The following is a 20,715-nucleotide window of genomic DNA, read 5'->3' on the forward strand; positions in this document are numbered from 1 at the left end:
CAAAGATCAATATTCTCCTTTTCAGAAATCATAGGAGATATTATATCAACAAGGTTAGCTGTTCGACTGGGGCCAACATCTGTTAAGAAAGTTCAAAAATACCTTACTGCACCCTCATGAACAGCCTCCATAGAATCCAACACTTCTCCATTTGGAAGTTTCAATGAATGAATCATAGTCTTCTTCCTCCTTTGGTTCACAAATGTAAGAAAGAACTTTGTATTGTTATCCCTCGCCCCCAACCATTTATTTTTGACTAGCTGAGAAATACGAATCTCCTCTCTCTTTTCCCGTGCTTCCAATTTGAGTTTAGTAAGGAAAAAATCTTCCTCCATTTTTGGCGAATACCCTTCCTGAAATTGAGCCTCTAGAGCCTCCATACTTTCCTCCAATTTTTTAATGTTCTGTTGTACATGTCCAAAAATCTGTTTGTTCCAGTTTCAAATTGCAACTTTCGTATGTTTCAATTTACTAGCAGGTCTAACTAAACCCGAACCATGAGACTCCTCCCTCCAGGCTTCCTCCACGCAAGACTTAAAAGACTGGTGCATGCTCCACATATTCTGATACCTGAAGGGAGAAGGACTATACCGATGTAAGTTTCTATAAAATCGAATAATCAATGGGTTATGATCTGAAGTCTTCCTCTTTCCATACTCAAAATAAATATTTGGCAAAACTTGGAGAAGATTCGTATTATAGAGCACCCTATCCAGTTTTGCCCAACTCCGAGAATTATCACCGTGACCATTACACCAAGACATGTTATTGCCAATACCAATCAAATCCATAAGACCACAGTTGTCTAAGCAAGTATTAAATTCCTCCATAGCCAATAACGGCCTCATATGACCACCAACACGTTGCGAATCTGAACAGATGATATTAAAATCTCCCGCCACTAACCAAAGAAAATCATCCCTCTTTACAAACTCCAAATCATTCCAAGAAGAAAAAAAAAAAATCTCAAGGTAAAACCTTGAGATAATTTTCGTGAGAAACCAAAGCTTAGGATTTCAGTCCTTAACATCTGAATTGCTCAAAATGTTTTCATATATGCAACAAGGGGCCTAGTATAGAATAGATTATTTTAATTAAGTATATTTTAAATTCACATTGTTATTTATTTTAATTTAATTAAAAAGTATGAATAAAATGAGTGATTTAGTTCGCAAAAATAAATTCTACTTATTAAAATATTTCGAGCAATATTTTCAAGAAGGGTAAACATATTTTCAAGAACCTCATACAATATTTTATGAAGTACATATGACATCATGAAAAGAAAAAGGCAAGGTATCAAAATTCATGCACGGGCATATTTGTTCATGACCACATGAGTTAAATTTTTAGATGCAATTTTATTTTTGAACTTATTCAGAAATTTTCTTCTTGTTATTCTCTGCATACCCATTTTATTTCAATTTCACCTAAAAGATCGCTGACTCTATAAGTTAGATCTTACTGAATTTAGAGTAAGGTGGAAATTTGCAATCCTTTTGCCTCCTCTTATTTGACGCACATAATATTAAATAATTGTCTCATACATGCACCTGGGGCAAACTAATAGTGATTGTACTTTCCCCCATTGAAGTTTTCTAGAAGGCAAACATGAATGTAGATAAATTTTGAGAGTTACCCACTGAATTTATATTTAAGCTTCAATAGTGGAGTGAAGAACATGAAAAATGAAATATTAACATAATAATATGAAAGGAGCGATTAATGTCCATTTCATTCTTGTTTATGATGCATGGATGGATATTTTGACATAAAAAAAATCTCTTTCTAAGACTAAAATTGTCATTTCAACAAATTTAGACGATGGTATACTCGAGTTAATACCTCTTCGTTGATGATCAAGACATGTAAAAAGGGATGTATGCACAAAAAGAATTGAATTTCAAGAAAAGTAAATATATTTTTCAAAACCTCGAGGTGCCAATGATAAGAAATAATTCACAAATTGTCTCTACAATTTATCTTTATTCATGTATCATGCAATACATTTGATGTACTAACCTAAATCCAAATCCATTTAATCCCTACCCGTTTATGATTCGCCCAAACTCGGCCCACTAACCCATTTTGCCACCCCCAAGAAAAAGGTATTATATCCATGGAACTCCTACATCTCTCGTATTCTGTAGAATAAGATTATCTCAAGGTTTTACCTCTACTAATTACAATATAAATGGTGCATTTAAAAAATTTTCAAAATACCCTCGTACAATTGTGAGTGGATGTTGTACTTTGGCTCAAAAAAGCACAATACCTCGAGGTTCTTTAAGCCTAGCTCCACCTACCATGTGAAATTGGCCCTCCCATTTTTCGAAAACTTAGGGGTACAAATATATATATGCTATGATTTGAATGTAAGCTAGAGCTCAACAATATTTCACTTTTTAATTATTTCCTAGCTTAAATAATTAGTGGTATAATTTTGACACTTGTTATATATGCGCACACATATTATACATCTATACATATATATATATATATATATATATATATATATATATATATATATATATATATAAATCAAAGGATACAATGAAGACAAAGGCATTGATGAAGAAGGATGAGAGAAAGGCTCCATATTAGCCTTGGGTTTTGTTATAAGAAAATCTAAAAGAAAAAGACATAGGAAGCGAGAAGAGTATATAAATTATACGATTCAAAACTATGTCTACAACTATAGAACTTTTGTAAAATCTCCACTATATTGTCAATGAAAATTAGCTTAGGATCTCAGTCCTTAACATCTGAATCGCTCAAAATGTTTTCATATATGCAACAAGGGGCCTAATATAGAATAGATTATTTTAATTAAGTATATTTTAAATTCACATTGTTGTTTATTTTAATTTAATTAAAAAGTATGAATAAAATGAGTGATTTAGTTCACAAAAATAAATTCTACATATTAAAATATTTTGAGCAACAGGTTGTCAAAATAAATAATTGAAAACTAAAAAAAATATGGTTTCAATTTTATTCTTTTTTAAAACAACTAAAAACCAACAATGGAATAGAAACTAGTAACGAAATAAGTACATTATCATAATATTTTTTTACTGTACAGGAACAAAATAGAACAACTAAAAACATAAATAATACCAAACAAGGTGCTAAGCATGTTTAGTTTGCTCTTTAGACAACTACATAAGTAAAATTGACTAGTATTTATTGATTGCAGTTGCATTACTAGCGTGGCGGTCATATTTAATGAATTCAATGAAGAAGTATCAATTTGAAACAACTAGGGTAGTTGAGTTGATTGAAGGAACAAATATTTTGATCAAATTTCAAGTGTAAATGGCATGTTCTAGGTATATAAGCAAATAAATCCTTGGTTTAAAGTTTGTATCATGAGTTGCCAATACCATAATTGTTCTTGTTTTGAAATGAGACTATTAGTCTTTACAGGAGCCTGATACACATGGGTGAGCACCAACTTAATCCAAAAGTTTAAGCCTTTGGGGTCCTAGGCCCAACTATATATATATAAACACCCATCTTTTGCCATATTTTTTCAATATGAGACAAACTAACTAGTGAAATTTTCAATGTAGACTAGTTAATTATGAGCGAGAAAATGGTCCATCCGTGGGATGTATATGAAGCAACACCATGATTATAGGCATAAGGACGATGAAAGCAGTAAGAACTTCAGTTGGGAAGTTATAGAACTCCTAGCCAATAGCCTAAATCTCAATGGTCAAAATTTGAGCAAGGTATCTGTTCCTTCATTCTTCCATATAGGGCTTTGCACCATGCTCTGTGAGAGTATAAATTTCGAGTTTTGGAATTAAATTTGTGAGAAATTGGACAAAATTCAATACAATTTTTATTATATTTGGTTCAAGATTTGGCACAAATCTATATCATAATAACTTAGACCACACATTGAGGTCGCTCTTTCTCATTGCTGGGCATGAAATTTCCAATAGGATCCGAATTTGGATTGCTGCATATAATTTTACAGTAGGCAACTCTTGATGCTGATCATCAATATATCTGATATGAACTAATGAGCAAAGGGCAGCTTCTTCTTTGGATCATTAATCTATTCTACAATATTCCAAGTTGAAGCAACCAAACCTGCAAGCTAAGTACTCCAACCTTGTGAACACCGGAAAGAATGTGCCGGTGCTAGTGCCACTCACAGGTGATTATTACCTTAGAAGACTGAAGATGCCCTTTGTGTGCAGGTGTACGTGGTGGTTGCTTCCTCACCGACTCCATATTCTCAGTGCCATCATCATATATCTATTGCTAATAGTTTTTAAAATCCTGGAAGGAGTTCCTCCTGCAGCTGGCCCAATATTCAGCTACCAGCTTCGAAAATGAGGAGTTGGTCACCATCAGCTTTGAAGGTTCATCATACTCCACCAGGTTCCCTACATTTGCATAACTTGTCTTAATCTCAAAACCCTAGCATATACTTGCATATAATGTTTGTTTTAGTGTTCCCTGGTTTGCAGGGGAATGATCATGTACAGTAACACTGTTAATGGAGGTAATATCCAGTTAAGTGACTGTGAAAATGTTTGAGTGGAAGAAGGAAGGTGGGGAATTGGAAGGCATACCATAGGAGAGGACCATGACCATGTCACTGTCTATTACAGTTGGAACTCTGTGAGCTACTGTTATCACCGTGCATTCTGAGAACTCTTCCCTGATAACGCTTTGTAGCACAGCATCAGTTGCAGAATCAATGGAAGCAGTAGCTTCATCCAGCACCAAAATTCTGTTTCTCATCAAAAGAACTCTCCCAAGGCAGAACAGCTGGCGTTGCCCGGCACTCCAATTTTCGCCTTCGTCACTCACTGTCAAACCAACCAGGATGAAAAATTGAAACAATTATATTTGCTCTAAAACTCAGTTAAGAATTGATAATGGGTGCGTTTGAAGCTAGGCAGCTTCAATGAAGAAGTACTTCTAGAGTGTACTTTGAACGCTATATTATGTTCCAGTCGAGTATACAGATAGTTATCACCTTAGTTTTAACTTCTCAAATGCAACGCACCTGATGAGTCTAGCCGGTTTGGAAGACTACTGATTGTTGCCTTGAGCTGACATTTTTCTAGAGCCTGCAGATGAAATTGTAGTTAGATTTTCAATGAACTTATTGATATGAAACTATCTGATAGTTGCCTTTTTGGGTCCTGCAAATGAAGATGCGACCACATTTCAATTAAATTATTGATCAATCATTATTTCCAGTCTCATTGGGCAGCTTACCTTCCATATTTCATCATCAGAGTAGAGGCCAAGAGGGTCCAAGTTAGTTCGAACACTGCCCCTGAAAAGAGTCGGCTCTTGAGGGATGATGCTGAGCTTCATCCTCAAGTCCTTCAGACCAATCGAGCATATGTCAAGGCCATCGACTAGGATTTTCCCACTGTCGGGCTCTACTAAACGGAACAAAGCAGTTATCAGTGTTGTTTTTCCGCTTCCTGTTCTTCCAACTACTCCAACTCTTGTCCCCTCTTTGAATGTGCATGTGATTCCCTTGATAACTAGTGGGGCATTCGGACGATATTTTACCTGAAACCACCGAAGAGAGAATCATAAGGTTTAGCATTAGCCATACAGTCCCTGATTAGTACTATGCTGCTTTGGAGTGCAAAAGCAAGTGATTTCAGTGACAATGGCTTCTCAATTAGAAATGATTTGAGGGAGTGGATTCTATTTAGGAGGACCAACAGTGTCCCTTATAGTATGTTACAGCCACCACTCTGATTGCCTTTGGAATGAAATGGAATTTATGGTATGTTTCAACCATGTCTCCCAACTGTCTTTGGACTGAAATACAGAAAACTCCACTGGATAGAATTTCAGTGGCCATCAGAAATCAATCTTCCTGAAGTTTCTAAAGATCTCATCCACTAAGACCAATGAACTCAATCATAATGAACTTCCTTACCTTCAGATCCTGCAGCTCTATTCTACCCTTTGAGGGCCATGAAGATGGTGGCCTGTTGTCCTCCACAATTGCTGGAGGCTCCGATGGTATGTGCATAAACTGTTTTATTCGTTCAACAGAAATTATATAATTCGACAAGTTGCAATACCAACGAGTCACAAACACTTGGGTACCCGTTAATACCAGTGCATATGAAAGAGAAAGGCCCACCAATCCTGCAAAATCAACTTCTTTTAAGAATCCAATAATTTACTTGTAGTGAAAAGAAAAGGCATTGTGCAAACAAACTATATGTACCTGGACCTACAATACCCTTTGGCAATAATACAAGGAGAAGAGCAGCAGTGAACAGGGTCAGATTTTGAAGTGCTTCTATTCTTAAAACCAACCATTCCATGGCTGCATTGGAATGGAAGAAAAGTTTTGCATCAATGTCAACAAGGTTTAGGTAGTTTTGGAAGAACCTGTCCACCATGTTAAAAGCTCTTATCGTGATCACTCCAAGAGAAGTTTCAGCTGCATAATTCATGACGGGAGCTTTTGTTGTTCCATTAATCCTAATAAGTTCCCTCGCAGTTGCCAGGTAATACCCCTTTTAATCAAAATGAAAAAGAACAAACAATCAGTCTTTCTTTGTCTCCAATAGGGAGGAAAAGTAATTAAAGAAATTGATAAGTTTAATTTAGATTCACCTGAATGTATTTAGTACCTAACATGGCAAGAATTGCTACAATAAGAACTTGCCATGTGATTGACGCCATTATGCCGATGCTTGTCAAAAGCTCCAAGCCAGCAGCAAGAACAAATATCATGGAGAAGGGTATGTCAAAATCCAGCACACTTAAATCCGATGAAGCCTGTTTGACATGAAACAAGTGTTTGGCTTTAACAGTGCTAAACGAAGCATTTACCCGAAACATAAAATGATAGTCAGATTAACCAAAATAGAAGGTAGTCTTACTCGAGTGAAAATCCGCCCAACGGGGGTTGAGTCGAAGAAAAGCATGGGGGCCTTAAAAATTGCATTGGTGAAAGCTGAGAAAAAGGCTGTAGAAGCTTTTAATCCTAGATGGGCAGCAAAAAAAGACCTTAGATATACAAAGAAGGCACTGAATGTCGAAATTCCAGTGTATACTCCAATCAACGTGCCATTGCTGATTTTAGGAATTCGAATAGCTACTGCTAGCCAGTAAGTTGAAACTGCTTGGAGAGCAACGAAGCCACACTGGGAAAGTATACTTAAACATAGAAGAGGAGATGCCTTGGAGACTGAAAGATAATCAAAGAATGGCTTCCACCCAACATCACCAATCTCCATTTCTTCTTCCTCAGTTAGTTGCACCCCTGGCAGACCCTTCACAGATATCTCCCCTTCAGCAGTTTCTTTAGATGAGTAAGACCCATTGAACTCCTCTGGGCGATCTTTTTTCAGCCTTAGAGATTCACTTTGCTTTTCATTAGTTGAAGGTTCCAATGCTGTCATTGCATTTTTATGAGCATTCACAAGCTGTTCAAATGCCGCTCCAGCCATAAATAGTTCCTCATAGCTTCCTGATTGACTAACTTTTCCACCCTCCATGACCTACAAATGTACAAGACATATAATTTTCTCAAAGCATGCAATAGATTTGCAAGTACATTAAAGTTTACTTTCAAAAAATTTTACCAGAATTTTATCTACTTCTGAAAGAAACTCCACTTGGTGAGTTACAAGAATGACAGTTTTCTCTTTTAGAGCACCCATGACACAGTCCTGCAATTGCATCATTTAGATTGATTAAAAATACGAACTCTTTCTGCTCTATCTGTGTCTTTGTGTGCATATCTGTGTGTTTGTCTTAGTATGCGTAAGGCTGTAAATGTGGCAATATATACATTGACATTTTATTATGTAATCTTACATTAAAGAGAGTTGCAGCTGTATGTGCATCTACTGCACTGAAAGGATCATCAAGGAGATAAATATCCGCATCATTGTAGACAGCTCGAGCAAGTTGAATCCTCTGTTTCTGTCCACCACTCATGTTAAGGCCACGTTGACCGATTTCTGTGAGATCACCATGGGTGAAACTATTAATGTCCTTGTCTAGAGCACAAGCTTTTATGGTCTCCCAGTATCGGTTCTCGTCCATTGTTCTTCCATTCAGTATGTTATCACGAACTGTCCCACTTTGGATCCAGGACACTTGCGAAACATATGCAATGGATCCAAATACATCAACCTGGAGGCAAGCAACAAGACACTGACATTAGTCACTAGAATATAGTGCATAGTCAATGAAAATGGAATGTTTCTTTACTCACTGTTCCTGAAACTAGTGGTATTTCTCCAAGTACAGCATACAAGAGTGATGATTTTCCGGCTCCAACTGGTCCGCAAATTGCAATTTTATGCCCCCTTTTTATGTCAAGATTCAAATCTGTCAATGTTGGAATGGCTAATTCTGGATCCCAAATGAAATTTCCTGCTTTTATTCTTACACAGTCTCCCGTATTGTGCAGGGGGTTCATCCCTGTTCCCTCATTTTTTAGTTCATCATCAAGCAAAAAAGTGTTGAGACGGTCGAACGAGACCTTTACTTGTATCAAAATAGAAAGAGCCTCAGGTAACATTCTGACAGGCTCTCCCATACCCCGTAATGTCGCGAGGATGGTGAAAATGGTGCTGGCATTTAATGGGGCACTCTTAAAAAGGACACATCCAAGGAAGATGACTGAAGAAATTATCGTTGGAGAGCTCCAATAGAGTAGAGTGCCATAAGCCTTCTTAAACTGGGCTCTAGCTAACCATTTAAACTCCTTGTCACGGAGGGATTCAATCAAGTTCTTGAATTTTTCTTCCCATGACTGTAACTTGATAATCTTCATGCTGTTCAGAATCTCAGAGGTAGACCTGAGCCGCTCATCCTGAGCAATCATAAATTGGGATTGACACTGCTGTAATATCTTTGCAAATGGCACATTGAGAAGCCCGCAGATGAGAAGAGGAACTAAACCTGTAATGGCGCCAAGACCCACAACCCCAAAAAGGACACCAATGGACAGAAAGAGCTGCACAGCTAGACTCCATGTTGAATGGAACCACCAAGGAAATTCTCCCATTCGGTAAGCATCAATCGCGATATAGTTCACTATCTCCCCAGTCGAATGCCGCCTTCTTCCCAAACTAGAAAGTTTGAGCTGCTTTCGATATATTGCCACCATCAAAGCCGATCGCATCCTCATTCCAGACCTCCTCGAATCAAAGAACATGTGCCTCTGAGATAAAGATTCAACCACCTTGACAACTACTAAGCAGCCCACTAAAAAGAGACCATTGTATGAAGTTTCCTCGACACTATTTGAATAATTCACAAAAGCATAGAGTAATAAAGGAGAAACTACAACAGCAGCTGTCCTAAGAAGTGCACAAATTCCTACAAATACCATTTCTTTTGAGTAAACTTTCGCTACCGCCCGAATAACCAAGTTCCTACTACTGCTTGAGCCCTTCTCTCTTCGCAAGAATTCCCATGCTTCGGCAAGTTTCTCGTATGCAACATTGGCTTCATCTTCACTGGCCAGAGAAGGGATATCTTCAAGAGCCAATGATTTTGAGTAACCCAAGCCAAGTAAAGAATTAATCCAAGAAAATGTCAATTGGCTGAGAAAACCAGCATGACATAGCCCTGTTCGAGGTCTTACGGATTTATCAACTAATAGAGGCTCAGATACACTCTCATCCAGGGTTTGTTGAGGCACAAAGTGACTGAAGTTTCTGAAAGCACAGATGAGAAGCAAAAAGTTGACAGCCCAAGGCATGAGCTCTAAGATGCTGATGCTGTGTGTTTTAATTAGAACTTCAACAATTAGAGCCGAAACCAGTATGAAGAAGGACACCCACCAAAGAGATACAAGAGTTCTGATGGTTTTGGATCTTTTAACAACCAAGGACAGAGTCAAAGAAATCCAAATGAGTCCTTTAACGAGGAAAATCAACCAGTTGACATGATCAAATCCACCATTTTGGGATATTAGATCCCAAAGACCAGCAGCAAGATATGCAATACTGGTTATAGCACAGCATACCGAAGCAGCTACAGAGACCCAGTCCCTTCTAGTGTTCTCTCTGTTGTAGTGTTTTCTAGTAGAGTACTGCAGAAGTAACAAAAGATAGAAAATAGAGAGAAAGAGCAGATTTATGACATCTATGATACTTCTTTGAGTGCATGAAGAACCCAACTCAAGTTCTCCCTCGCAAATCCAAGAAAACCCTCCTGAAAATTCATTCATTAAAAAAAAAAAAACACAAACAAATAGCTGTCAGAATCATAAAACTCGTTACTCCGTCGATCCAAAATCCAAAAAGGAAAGAAAACAAAACTAACTTATGAAAGAAGAAAAGCTGAAAACACGACTTTAGAGTACCATATACTGAGTTAAAGGGAACAGCCACTAAAGAAAGACTACTCCATGCTTAGAACGGCTACTACTCAATGAGTTTTTCCAAGAGTATAACATGAGAGGAAAGAAACTACAACCTACAGATAAAAAGAAAAACCATGAACATAAACACAGGAAGAAAGATGGACAGCGATGGTAGTTCCTGTTTAGCTCCATGTTTCATTCACTATAAATCATGCAAAAACCTTGAACAGAAACCACAAAATTGAATAGCAAGAATGAAGTGTTTAAGTGATTAAGAAGAAAACGAAGAAGAAGACTCAAAATCCAATCTTAGTGAAGCAGAAAGGCAGAAAGCAGCTAGCACCACACACACACACACACACACAGAGATCATACCAAGTGGACTGCCCAAGGTAGCCATTGTTGGGAATTCTCTGGTTTGGCTTTGCAGCAAACCAGAGCTTGTACGATGAGCTTAAAACTGTTGATAACTGAGGAGAAATCTGAAAGAAGTCTATTGCTAGTCGCCAAACAAACAAACAAACAAATAAATAAATTAAGATAAACAAAAGCAAAGTCCATCACTGCATCTGCATGTTAGGTACCACGTACTAACAATAAAGTTCCCAAAGTCTGTGTTAAACATGATATGGATGGTTGGTTCACAACCTAATAGTTTAAGTTTTTAAATAAGGCAGTAATCTAACATGATATTAGTGTTGGACTTTAAGTTGCTTGACTTCTCTGTGGATTAGACTTCTCCTCGCCTCATTTCTTCCCATGGGCTCTCCTCACATCATTTCCCCCATGAGCTCGAGGGGAAGTATTAATGTACGTCCAGTCCCACATCGTCTCTATAAGCAGTTTCAAAGCCAGTATAATATCCTCTTAACCCTCTCTCCTTATTACCTAACTTTTGAGGATGAGCTCTCTAACATTGTATCAGAGTTGGTTACCAGGAGGTCCTAAGTTCTAGTTTTATTACTCGCAATTTAAAAAAAATTAATGCATTCCCTATTATGGGTGTTATTTATCATGTGTTTATCTCTCCACGTCCTGTCAGGCTGCACGTGCGGGAGAGTGTTAAAATTTGATGTATATTATTGGCCCACAACCTAACAGCTTAACCTTTTAGGTAAAGTGGTAATCTAACAATCTGCATTGGTCACTTCCAGTTCCCACATGCTATATACCTCTCTCAGTCATTTTTGTCCTCTATCTGTTTCATTTGCTCTTTCAACTTCTTCCCACCACCAAAACTTCAATTGTGAACATCAACATGAGTCATGTCACCTTTTCTATTCAAGTGTTTGGCTTATTAGAATTCTATGAATTTGAATTTGTGCCAATAGGGTTAAATTGCAATACAGAACTATATGAAGTTTTGTCAAAATCAATACAAATCCAAATTGAAACTTCTTTATGTTTCACTTGCTAAGTAATTTTAAAAAATGAGCGATTAATTATTTTCAAAAGTGGTAACCCCCGATTATTTTTACTGGGTCTCCTCTTCCTAGATTTTCTGCATCTTACATTGTTTTAATCCCAAAAGTTCAGAATTCCCACAATTTTGACAAGTTCGGGCCTATTAGTCTTTGTAGTGTTATTTACAAATTTTTTTCAAAATTATTGTTGCAAGGATGACAGATTTATTGTCTTTATTGATTTCTCCTGAGCAGAGAGCTTTCATTCCCAATAGAAATATATTTGAAAATATTACATTGACACAAGAAATGGTTCATTCTCTGCATAAGAAGTCTAATGGTGGAAATATAATGATCAAAGTAGACATAGTTAAGGCTTATGACAGGATCGACTGAGATTTTTTAAACTTGGTTCTGAAAAACTTTGGATCCTCCTAGAGATTATATGGTTTAGTAGAGGAATGTGTTTCCTTTCCTTGATTCTCCATTATGATGAATGACACTTATAAAGGTTTCTTTAAACCTTCTTGAGAGATTTGCCAAGGAGACCCTCTATGTAATAACCCGAAAAAAAATAATTAATTAAAATTAAAAGTAATTATTGATTAGTAATCGGTTAAATACTATTAAATTAATGTATTAAATAAACAAATAAAGAAAATAGAAAAAAATTATATTTAATTAAAATTATTTATTAGTAATTAATTAGTTAAATATTATTAACTTGAATTAATTAATGTAATTAAAATGGTGATTATATATATATATATATATATATATATATAAGTATATTTAAGTTAAGTTAAAGTAAAAGTAAGTTAAAAAAAAATTTGAAATAAAGATATATATATATATATATATATATATATATAAAAGGTTATTGTATAATATAAGTTAAAGTATATATATATAATATAATATTAAAATAATATATATTAAATGTAATAAGATCTCATCTTCTTCAGCCGTCTGCAACTCTCACTGTTCTCTCTCTGTCTCCGTTTCACTCTTTTGTCCTCCTCCTCTCTCTCCTCAATTTCATCGACCTAACGATCGCCGATCGGGAAACGGAAGGTGTCATTGGGTTCCTAACTCCGCCACCGATATTTCTACTAAAACAGATTTATTGTAGAAACGACTTAAGCACTGCTCCTAGGGAAAGGTAATTTTTTCTCAATTTTTCAATTTCTGGTTAAATCTACTGTTAAATCAACGATCAAGCACCACCACCGGGTCTTAATCGTCGTTGTCGTCATTTTTGGCGTAGATAATTTTTCAATTGGGATTTTCTAGGTTCTACTCCAAAACGAGAGTGAGATTCGAAAATTTTGACAATTTGACTAAATTTAAGAGTATAATTATTTATTGGGTATTTAAGAGCTTAGGAAGTATTAAAATAATATTTTATTTAGAAATAATTTATTGGAGTTAGGAATTTTTGATTCAGAGTCCGGGTAAATGCCGCAGGTATTTTTCGGAGTCCCTGTTGGCGTAGTTCAAGAAATCAAGTAATGGAAAAAATATATATTAAATCAGAATTTTTATGAATTTAATATAAAAATAAATTGTATTATATGTACGTGTATATGTTTCAGTATGGGTAAAATGTCAACTGTTTAAATTATATTTTTTCCGAGTTTAGGGCTGTTTATTAGATATGTATATGCGAAAATGAACTGATGAAAGTGGAAAATATTTTCAGGATAATTAAGTAAGAAATGAAAGGTATTTTCAGTATATAAACATTAAATGTTGGTTGGCTTATTTTACAGGCAGTGTATGAATTTTATTACTAAATTGTGTGACATAAGAATCTGTGCAAATATATGTTAAATGTATGAGATGCAAACTAAGTAAGTAAAACAATGAGAAAAAAATATGATATGAACAATGTTGTCTGTGTGTGTTAAATGCAACCATGAAAATGTAAGACAGCTGAAAGACAATCATGTTAGCAGATCTAGCACACTTCTATATAGACTAACTGATGACAGCTAAAAGGAGCTGTGTTAGCAGATCTAGCATGTTTCTACGTAGACTAACTGATGATGGCTAAAGACCAGCTGTAGTACGAAGTAATGAAATGAAATGTTATGCAATGAAATGACGATGAAATGACAATGAAATGAAATGACAAAGGTAAGTAATGTAAATGGGAAAGAGTCACTTAAAGTGAAACGAAATGCAAAGTTAAGTTATGAATAGGAATGAAATGAGAATGATTGAATAACAATGAAAATAATGATGTATTATGATATTAGAAGTATGTATGTACGTAAAACATGTTACGATTGGACGAGACGTACCTTTCTTCTAAAGGCTTGCTGAGTAAGGCGAGTGCACTAGTAGTTATAGATATAGCAGTAGCCGCATAACGTACTAGGGCAGAGAGAACCTCCTTGTATGGGCGGGTAGATTTCCCTATCCTTAGGGCCTTTGCCGGTAAGCTATTGTTGAATAGTGTGAGTACGAGATTAATTTAACACTTGAGGGCTTATGGAGTAAGGTGAGTGCCCTGGTATGCTTTAGCTGCAACCTTTGGGTTACAAAAGTATCAGAGCAGAGGGGTGCTACTTGTATGGGCGGGTAATCACCTCTATCCCTGGGTAATCTCGTGGGTTAAACATTTGCATGTGTTTGATTAGATTCAGGAAATAATTTCAGAAATTATGTTAACGATTTTCATATGTTAAATAATATGTTATATATAAACTCATGTTGGCCACACACTGTTTTAATATATTGTTTCTTCCCTTACTGAGATGTGTCTCACCCGAATATGAATTCATTTTTTTTCAGGATTTCTCAGGATCGAGCTTTGAGAGCTCGAGATTTTATAACATTTTTGGAAGATATAAGAAAAAAGGTATATTTTTATGTTAATTCTAATATTGTATATTTTATGTTTTATATCTTTATATTTTAACTTAGTTATGAAAGGATAGTTGTGAAACATACTGGTATTAAAGGATAATGTTTTGGAGACATGTATATATTTGAATACTGGTGGATGATTAATTTATTATGGTTGATAGTTAGAATTAGTAAACTCTGATATTATGTTATATGAAGATTATGGTTATTTTTCCGCTGCATATATTATGGATTATGGATTATCAAGAATTTTATCAGGTATAACGCGCTGGACCCGGGATTAAGGGTTCGGGGCGTTATATTGTCGTATCAGAGCAAATGTCCAACCGGAAGTGTGATTAGATTCACATCGCCTAGATAAGGAAATATTAGAGTATTAAGTTATGAATGATTTATACCAGAGTATAGGATTGAGTTGCGATAAGGATAGGAATTGGTATATTAAGATACCGTTAGGAATTCTGAGTTGTGTTTCGTAAGTTTGGGGGCAGAAATCTTTTGATGGTCTTCTATGTTTTTTCTGAAGAAGTAGCTAACTTTAGAAAATCATGGTAAATCCATTGATGGTGATGTTTCCGAGTAGAGAAATTCGAACTTGGGATTTGAATTCGATGGTGAAGTTAGTTGATTTTAGAGGTTATGGTATCGAGGGAAATCAATAGATACCACTAGGTAGAGGTGGACAAACACGTAGTTATACGATGGTCCTGGATGAGGCAGATGAAGCCAAGAGGGCAAGTATGAATTTATGTTAAAGATGATAATTTTATTTAATTCTTGATGATGTAAAAATTTATTTGGGAGATATATTTATTGAATGGTGTGAGGTATAGTAAATCATAGAATTATGGAGATGAAAGATTAGGTAACGAATTTCGAGGACGAAATTTTTTAAAGGAGGGAAGTATTTAATACCCAAAAAAAAATAATTAATTAATTAAAATTAAAAGTAATTATTAATTAGTTAATCGGTTAAATACTATTAATTAATGTATTAAATAAACAAATAAATAAAATAGAAAAAAAAATTATATTTAATTAAAATTATTTATAAGTAATTAATTAGTTAAATATTATTAACTTGAATTAATTAATGTAATTAAAATGGTGATTATATATATATATATATATATATATATATATATATATATATAAAAGTATATTTAAGTTAAGTTAAAGTAAAAGTAAGTTAAAAAAAAATTTGAAATAAAGATATATAAATATATATATATATATATATATATATATATATATATAAGGTTGTTGTATAATATAAGTTAAAGTATATATATATAATATAATATTAAAATAATATATATTAAATGTAATAAGATGGATTAGATTTCAATTTGAAATCCAATTCCATCGCATCTTCTTCAGCTGTCTGCAACTCTCACTATTCTCTCTCTGTCTCCCCGTTTCACTCTTCCGTCCTCCTCCTCTCTCTCCTCAATTTCGTCGGCCTAACGATCGCCGATTGGGAAACAGAAGGTGTCATTGGGTTCCTAACTCTACCACCGATATTTTTACTAGAACAGATTTGTCATAGGAACGACCTAGGTACTACTCCTAGGAAAAGGTAATTTTTTCTCAATTTCTCAATTTCTGATTAAATCTGCTGTTAAATCGACGATCATGCACCACCACCAGATCCTAATCGTCGTTGTCGTCATTTTTTACGTAAGTAATTTTTCAATTGGGATTTTTTAGGTCCTACTCCAAAGCGAGAGTGAAATTTAAAAATTTTGGCAATTTGACTAAATTTAAGAGTATAATTATTTATTGGATATTTAAGAACCTAGGAAGTATTAAAATAATATTTTATTTAGAAATAATTTATTGGAGTTAGGAATTTTTGATTCAGAATCCGGGTGAGCGCCGCAGGTATTTTTCGGAGTCCCTGTTGGCGTAGTTCAAGAAATCAAGTAATGGAAAAAATATATATTAAATCAGAATTTTTATGAATTTAATATAAAAATAAATTGTATTATATGTACGTGTATATGTTTCAGTATGGGTAAAATGTTAACTGTTTAAATTATATTTTTTCCGAGTTTAGGGCTGTTTATTAGATATGTATATACGAAAATGAACTGATGAAAGTGGAAAATATTTTCAGGATAATTAAGTAAGAAATGAAATGTATTTTCAGTATACAAACATTAAATGTTGGTTGACTTATTTTACAGGCAATGTATGAATTTTATTGCTAAATTGTGTGACATAAAAATCTGTGCAAATATATGTTAAATGTATGAGATGCAGACTAAGTAAGTAAAACAATGAGAAAAAAATATGATATGGACAATGTTGCCTATGTGTGTTAAATGCAACCATGAAAATGTAAGACAACTGAAAGACAGTCATGTTAGCAGATCTAGCACACTTCTGTGTAGACTAACTGATGACAGCTAAAAAGAGCTGTGTTAGTAGATCTAGTACGTTTCTACATAAACTAACTGATGATGGCTAAAGACCAGCTGTAGTACGAAGTAATGAAATGAAATGTTATGCAATGAAATGACAATGAAATGAAATGACAAAGATAAATAATGTAAATGGGAAAGAGTCACTTAAAGTGAAATGAAATGCAAAGTTAAGTTATGAACAGGAATGAAATGAGAATGATTGAATAACGATGGAAATAATGATGTATTATGATATTAGAAGTATGTACGTACGTAGAACATGTTACGATTGGACAAGACGTACCTTTTGCCTGAGGGTTTGCTGAGTAAGGTGAGTGCACTAGTAGTTACAGATATAGCAGTAGCCGCATAACGTACTAGGGCAGAGGGAACCTACTTGTATGGGCGGGTAGATTTCCCTATCCTTAAGGCCTTTGCCGGTAAGCTATTATTGAACAGTGTGAGTACGAGATTAATTTATCACTTGAGGGCTTACGGAGTAAGGTGAGTGCCCTGGTATGCTTTAACTGCAATCTTTGGGTTGCAAAAGTATCAAAGCAGAGGGGTGCTACTTGTATGGGCGGGTAATCACCCCTATCCCCGGGTAATCTCGTGGGTTAAACATTTTCATGTGTTTGATTAGATTCAGGAAATAATTTCAGAAATTATGTTAACGATTTTCAAATGTTAAATAATATGTCATATATAAACTCATGTTGGTCACACACTGTTTTAATATATTGTTTCTTCCCTTACTGAGATGTGTCTCACCCGAATATGAATTCATTTTTTTTTCAGGATTTCTCAGGATCGAGCTTTGAGAGCTCAAGATTTTATAACATTTTTGGAAGATATAAGAAAAAAGATATATTTTTATGTTAATTCTAATATTGTATATTTTATGTTTTATATCTTTATGTTTTAACTCAGTTATGAAAGGATAGTTGTGAAACATACTGGTATTAGTGGATGATATTTTGGAGACATGTATATATTTGAATACTGGTGGATGATTAATTTATTATGGTTGGTAGTTAGAATTAATAAACTCTGGTATTATGTTATATGAAGATTATGGTTATATTTTCCGTTGCATATATTATGGATTATGGATTATCAAGGATTTTATTAGGTATAACGCGCTAGACCCGGGATTAAGGGTTTGGGGCGTTACACTCTATCTCCTCATCTGTTTATTATTTTACAAGAACTTCTTTCTCGGCTTCTAAAGAAAAAATTTACGGAGAATAAGATAGGGGTTTGCTATCATCCTCTATGCGAATGACATTCTTATTTTTGTCAATGGTAAGAGAAGTTCCATACAAATGCTTATCAAGACTCTTAAGAAATATGAAGATTAGTCTGGCCAAATGATAAATAAAGACAAGTCAAGTATTTTTTTTGTCAAAGAGAATTGCTTATGTTCGGAAGCGATCCTTGTTAAGGATGACTGGCTTTGCAGAAGGAGGGTTCCCTGCTGCATACTTGGGTGTTCCTTTGGTATCGGGTCGTCTTACAGCCTGTAGTTTAGAGCCTCTAGTTACTAAATTGAGGAAAAAGATAGCGGGTTGGAAATTTAAGCTTTTATCTCAAGGGAGGCGCTTAGTTTTAATTAAGCATGTATTATCATCAATAGCGATTCATCAATTGGCGGTACTTGACATTCCTATTATTGTCTTCACAAAGTTAAATTCTATGTTATCAAATTTTTTTTTGGAGTGGAGTAAATGATAAAAGAAAAGGGAAATGGTGTTCCTGGCCTAATATATGTAAACCTATTTATGAGGGTGGTTTGGGTATTAGGGATTTTGAGGAAGTAAAAAAATCATTGCATATGAAGTTTGTGTAGAGATTGTTAACTATGGATAATCTGTGGACTCAAATCTTTAAACTCAAGTATTTGAATAATAGACACCACTTGAGAGAAATAAAGCCAGATAAAAGAACCAGATTTTGGAGATCGATTGCTCGTGTGATACCTGAAGTATTAGAGCATGTTCATGTTCAAATTAAAGAAGGGTCGGCCTCTTTCTGGTTTGATTGATGGTTAGCCTCCGGTCCCCTTTGTGGTAAGGTTCAGGAAATTAGAAACCATAAGCTACGAACACGAGATTGTAGGGATAGAGATGGGTGAAATGTTGATTTATTAGTGGATCTGTTGGGTGAAGAACAAGCTGAGGAAGTAATGAACTCTGCTATTTCTTGTAAGGAGGGTCCAGATACAGTAATTTGGGAACCTTCAACAAATGGGAAATTTGCCACGGCAAGTGCTTGGGAAATTATAAGGGATCGTAAAGAGGAATTCTTAGTTTCAAAATGGATCTGGCATCCGATGTTGCCAAAACGGGTGTCAATTTATATGTGGAAATCTTTGTTCGCTTGTCTTCCAGTTGATACTCGTATTCAAGAAGTGGGTGTTCAGATGGTCTCTCGGTGTGATTGTTGTTCAAATGCCAATATTGAATCTCTAAACCATGTGTTTTGCATGGGATCTTTTGCTCAAGAAGTATGGAAACCAGCAGCAGTGGCATTGGGTGTTAGTTGTATGGCAACGAATACATGGAAATTCAGAGTTAATTTCGAATTTAATTGTGCAAGACGGGCCTCATAGTTAGGCATTTTTGTAGGTCTCATACCTAGTCTCATGATTTGGAGACTTTAGACTCATCGATGTAGAGTTAGGATGGAATCAATTCATGATTCGGTGAGAACTGTGTGACTTAATATTAAATATTGGTTGAGATCTATTTCGGACAAGTTAACTAAATGTGCACTTGCTTCTTACACGATATTGCAGTCCTTCGTGCTTTGGATACTCAAGTAAAAAATGTGAAGGTTCGTCTTCCTCGTGTAGTCAGGTGATATAAACCTGGGATAGGTCGGGTTAAGTTGAATGTAGACGGAAGTTGTAGAGGTAACCCAGGTAATTGTGGTGGTGGAGGTGTGATAAGAGATGAAAGAAGATTATTTAAAGCAACTTTTTCCTCATTACTGGGTTATTGAACCAATAATATGGCTGAATTGAAAGCGATTATTATAGAGATTAATCTGTGCAAAGATTTCGGATTTGATCAAGTGGAGATTGCCTGTGATTTTGCTTTGTTGATTTAATGGATTAATTCTGAGAAGTGTTCGGTTTGGAACTTATGGGAATTGTGAGAAGAGCTTGTGTTAGCATTGAGACACATACATTACAAAGTGGAACATGTTTAGAGGGAGGCGAATCAAAGTGCAGATTTCTTTGTCAAGTAGGGTGAATCTGGTATATCTCGATCAAATAGTTATCAAGATGAGCTTCCACAGCAAGTTAGGGGAATGATTCCATTGGATTTGTTGGGATTTCCTTCTTTGCGCTCGTGATGCTTTGTACTAGTGTTTTTGAATGTTGGAATGGTTGGTTTATTCCTCGAAATCTTCCGGAGTATTGTTTGTTTTCCACTTATAGTTGTTTAGTTCTTATTTATTTGTTTGGTTGTTGGTCCTTAGTTTATTGATTTTGAATAAATTGGTTAAGTCAATTTTAGATTATTGGGGTTTGATTTTATTTTCCCCAAGTCTTAAAGTTGGAATCACGGTATTTCTCCGCTATAAGTTGGGGTTTTCTAATAAAGATAGGAGATGCCGCCCTCTTTTTCAAAAAATAAATAAAATTTAAAAAAAAAAAAAAAAAGCAGAACATGCATAAACTGTC

The 20,715-nt window shown here is 35.0% G+C and overlaps 1 protein-coding gene across 1 annotated transcript; it reads right to left on the bottom strand.

Moving 5' to 3' along the window:
• Positions 1-3,827: 3,827 nt before the first annotated feature.
• On the bottom strand, positions 3,828-10,992 carry LOC131164040 (ABC transporter C family member 8). The gene is made up of 12 exons (XM_058120959.1): positions 10,715-10,992; positions 8,237-10,188; positions 7,834-8,154; positions 7,599-7,685; positions 6,894-7,514; positions 6,625-6,789; positions 6,230-6,524; positions 5,933-6,147; positions 5,248-5,553; positions 5,033-5,096; positions 4,593-4,832; positions 3,828-4,403 (listed from the first exon to the last, which is right to left on the bottom strand). Exons 1-12 carry the CDS (start codon positions 10,737-10,739, stop codon positions 4,279-4,281), a joined length of 4,416 nt encoding a protein of 1,471 aa, XP_057976942.1. The 5' UTR covers positions 10,740-10,992; the 3' UTR covers positions 3,828-4,278.
• Between the last annotated feature and the right edge of the window lie 9,723 nt (positions 10,993-20,715).

This window comes from Malania oleifera, chromosome 9 (genome assembly GCF_029873635.1).
Source record: "Malania oleifera isolate guangnan ecotype guangnan chromosome 9, ASM2987363v1, whole genome shotgun sequence".
Lineage (NCBI taxonomy): Eukaryota > Viridiplantae > Streptophyta > Magnoliopsida > Santalales > Ximeniaceae > Malania > Malania oleifera.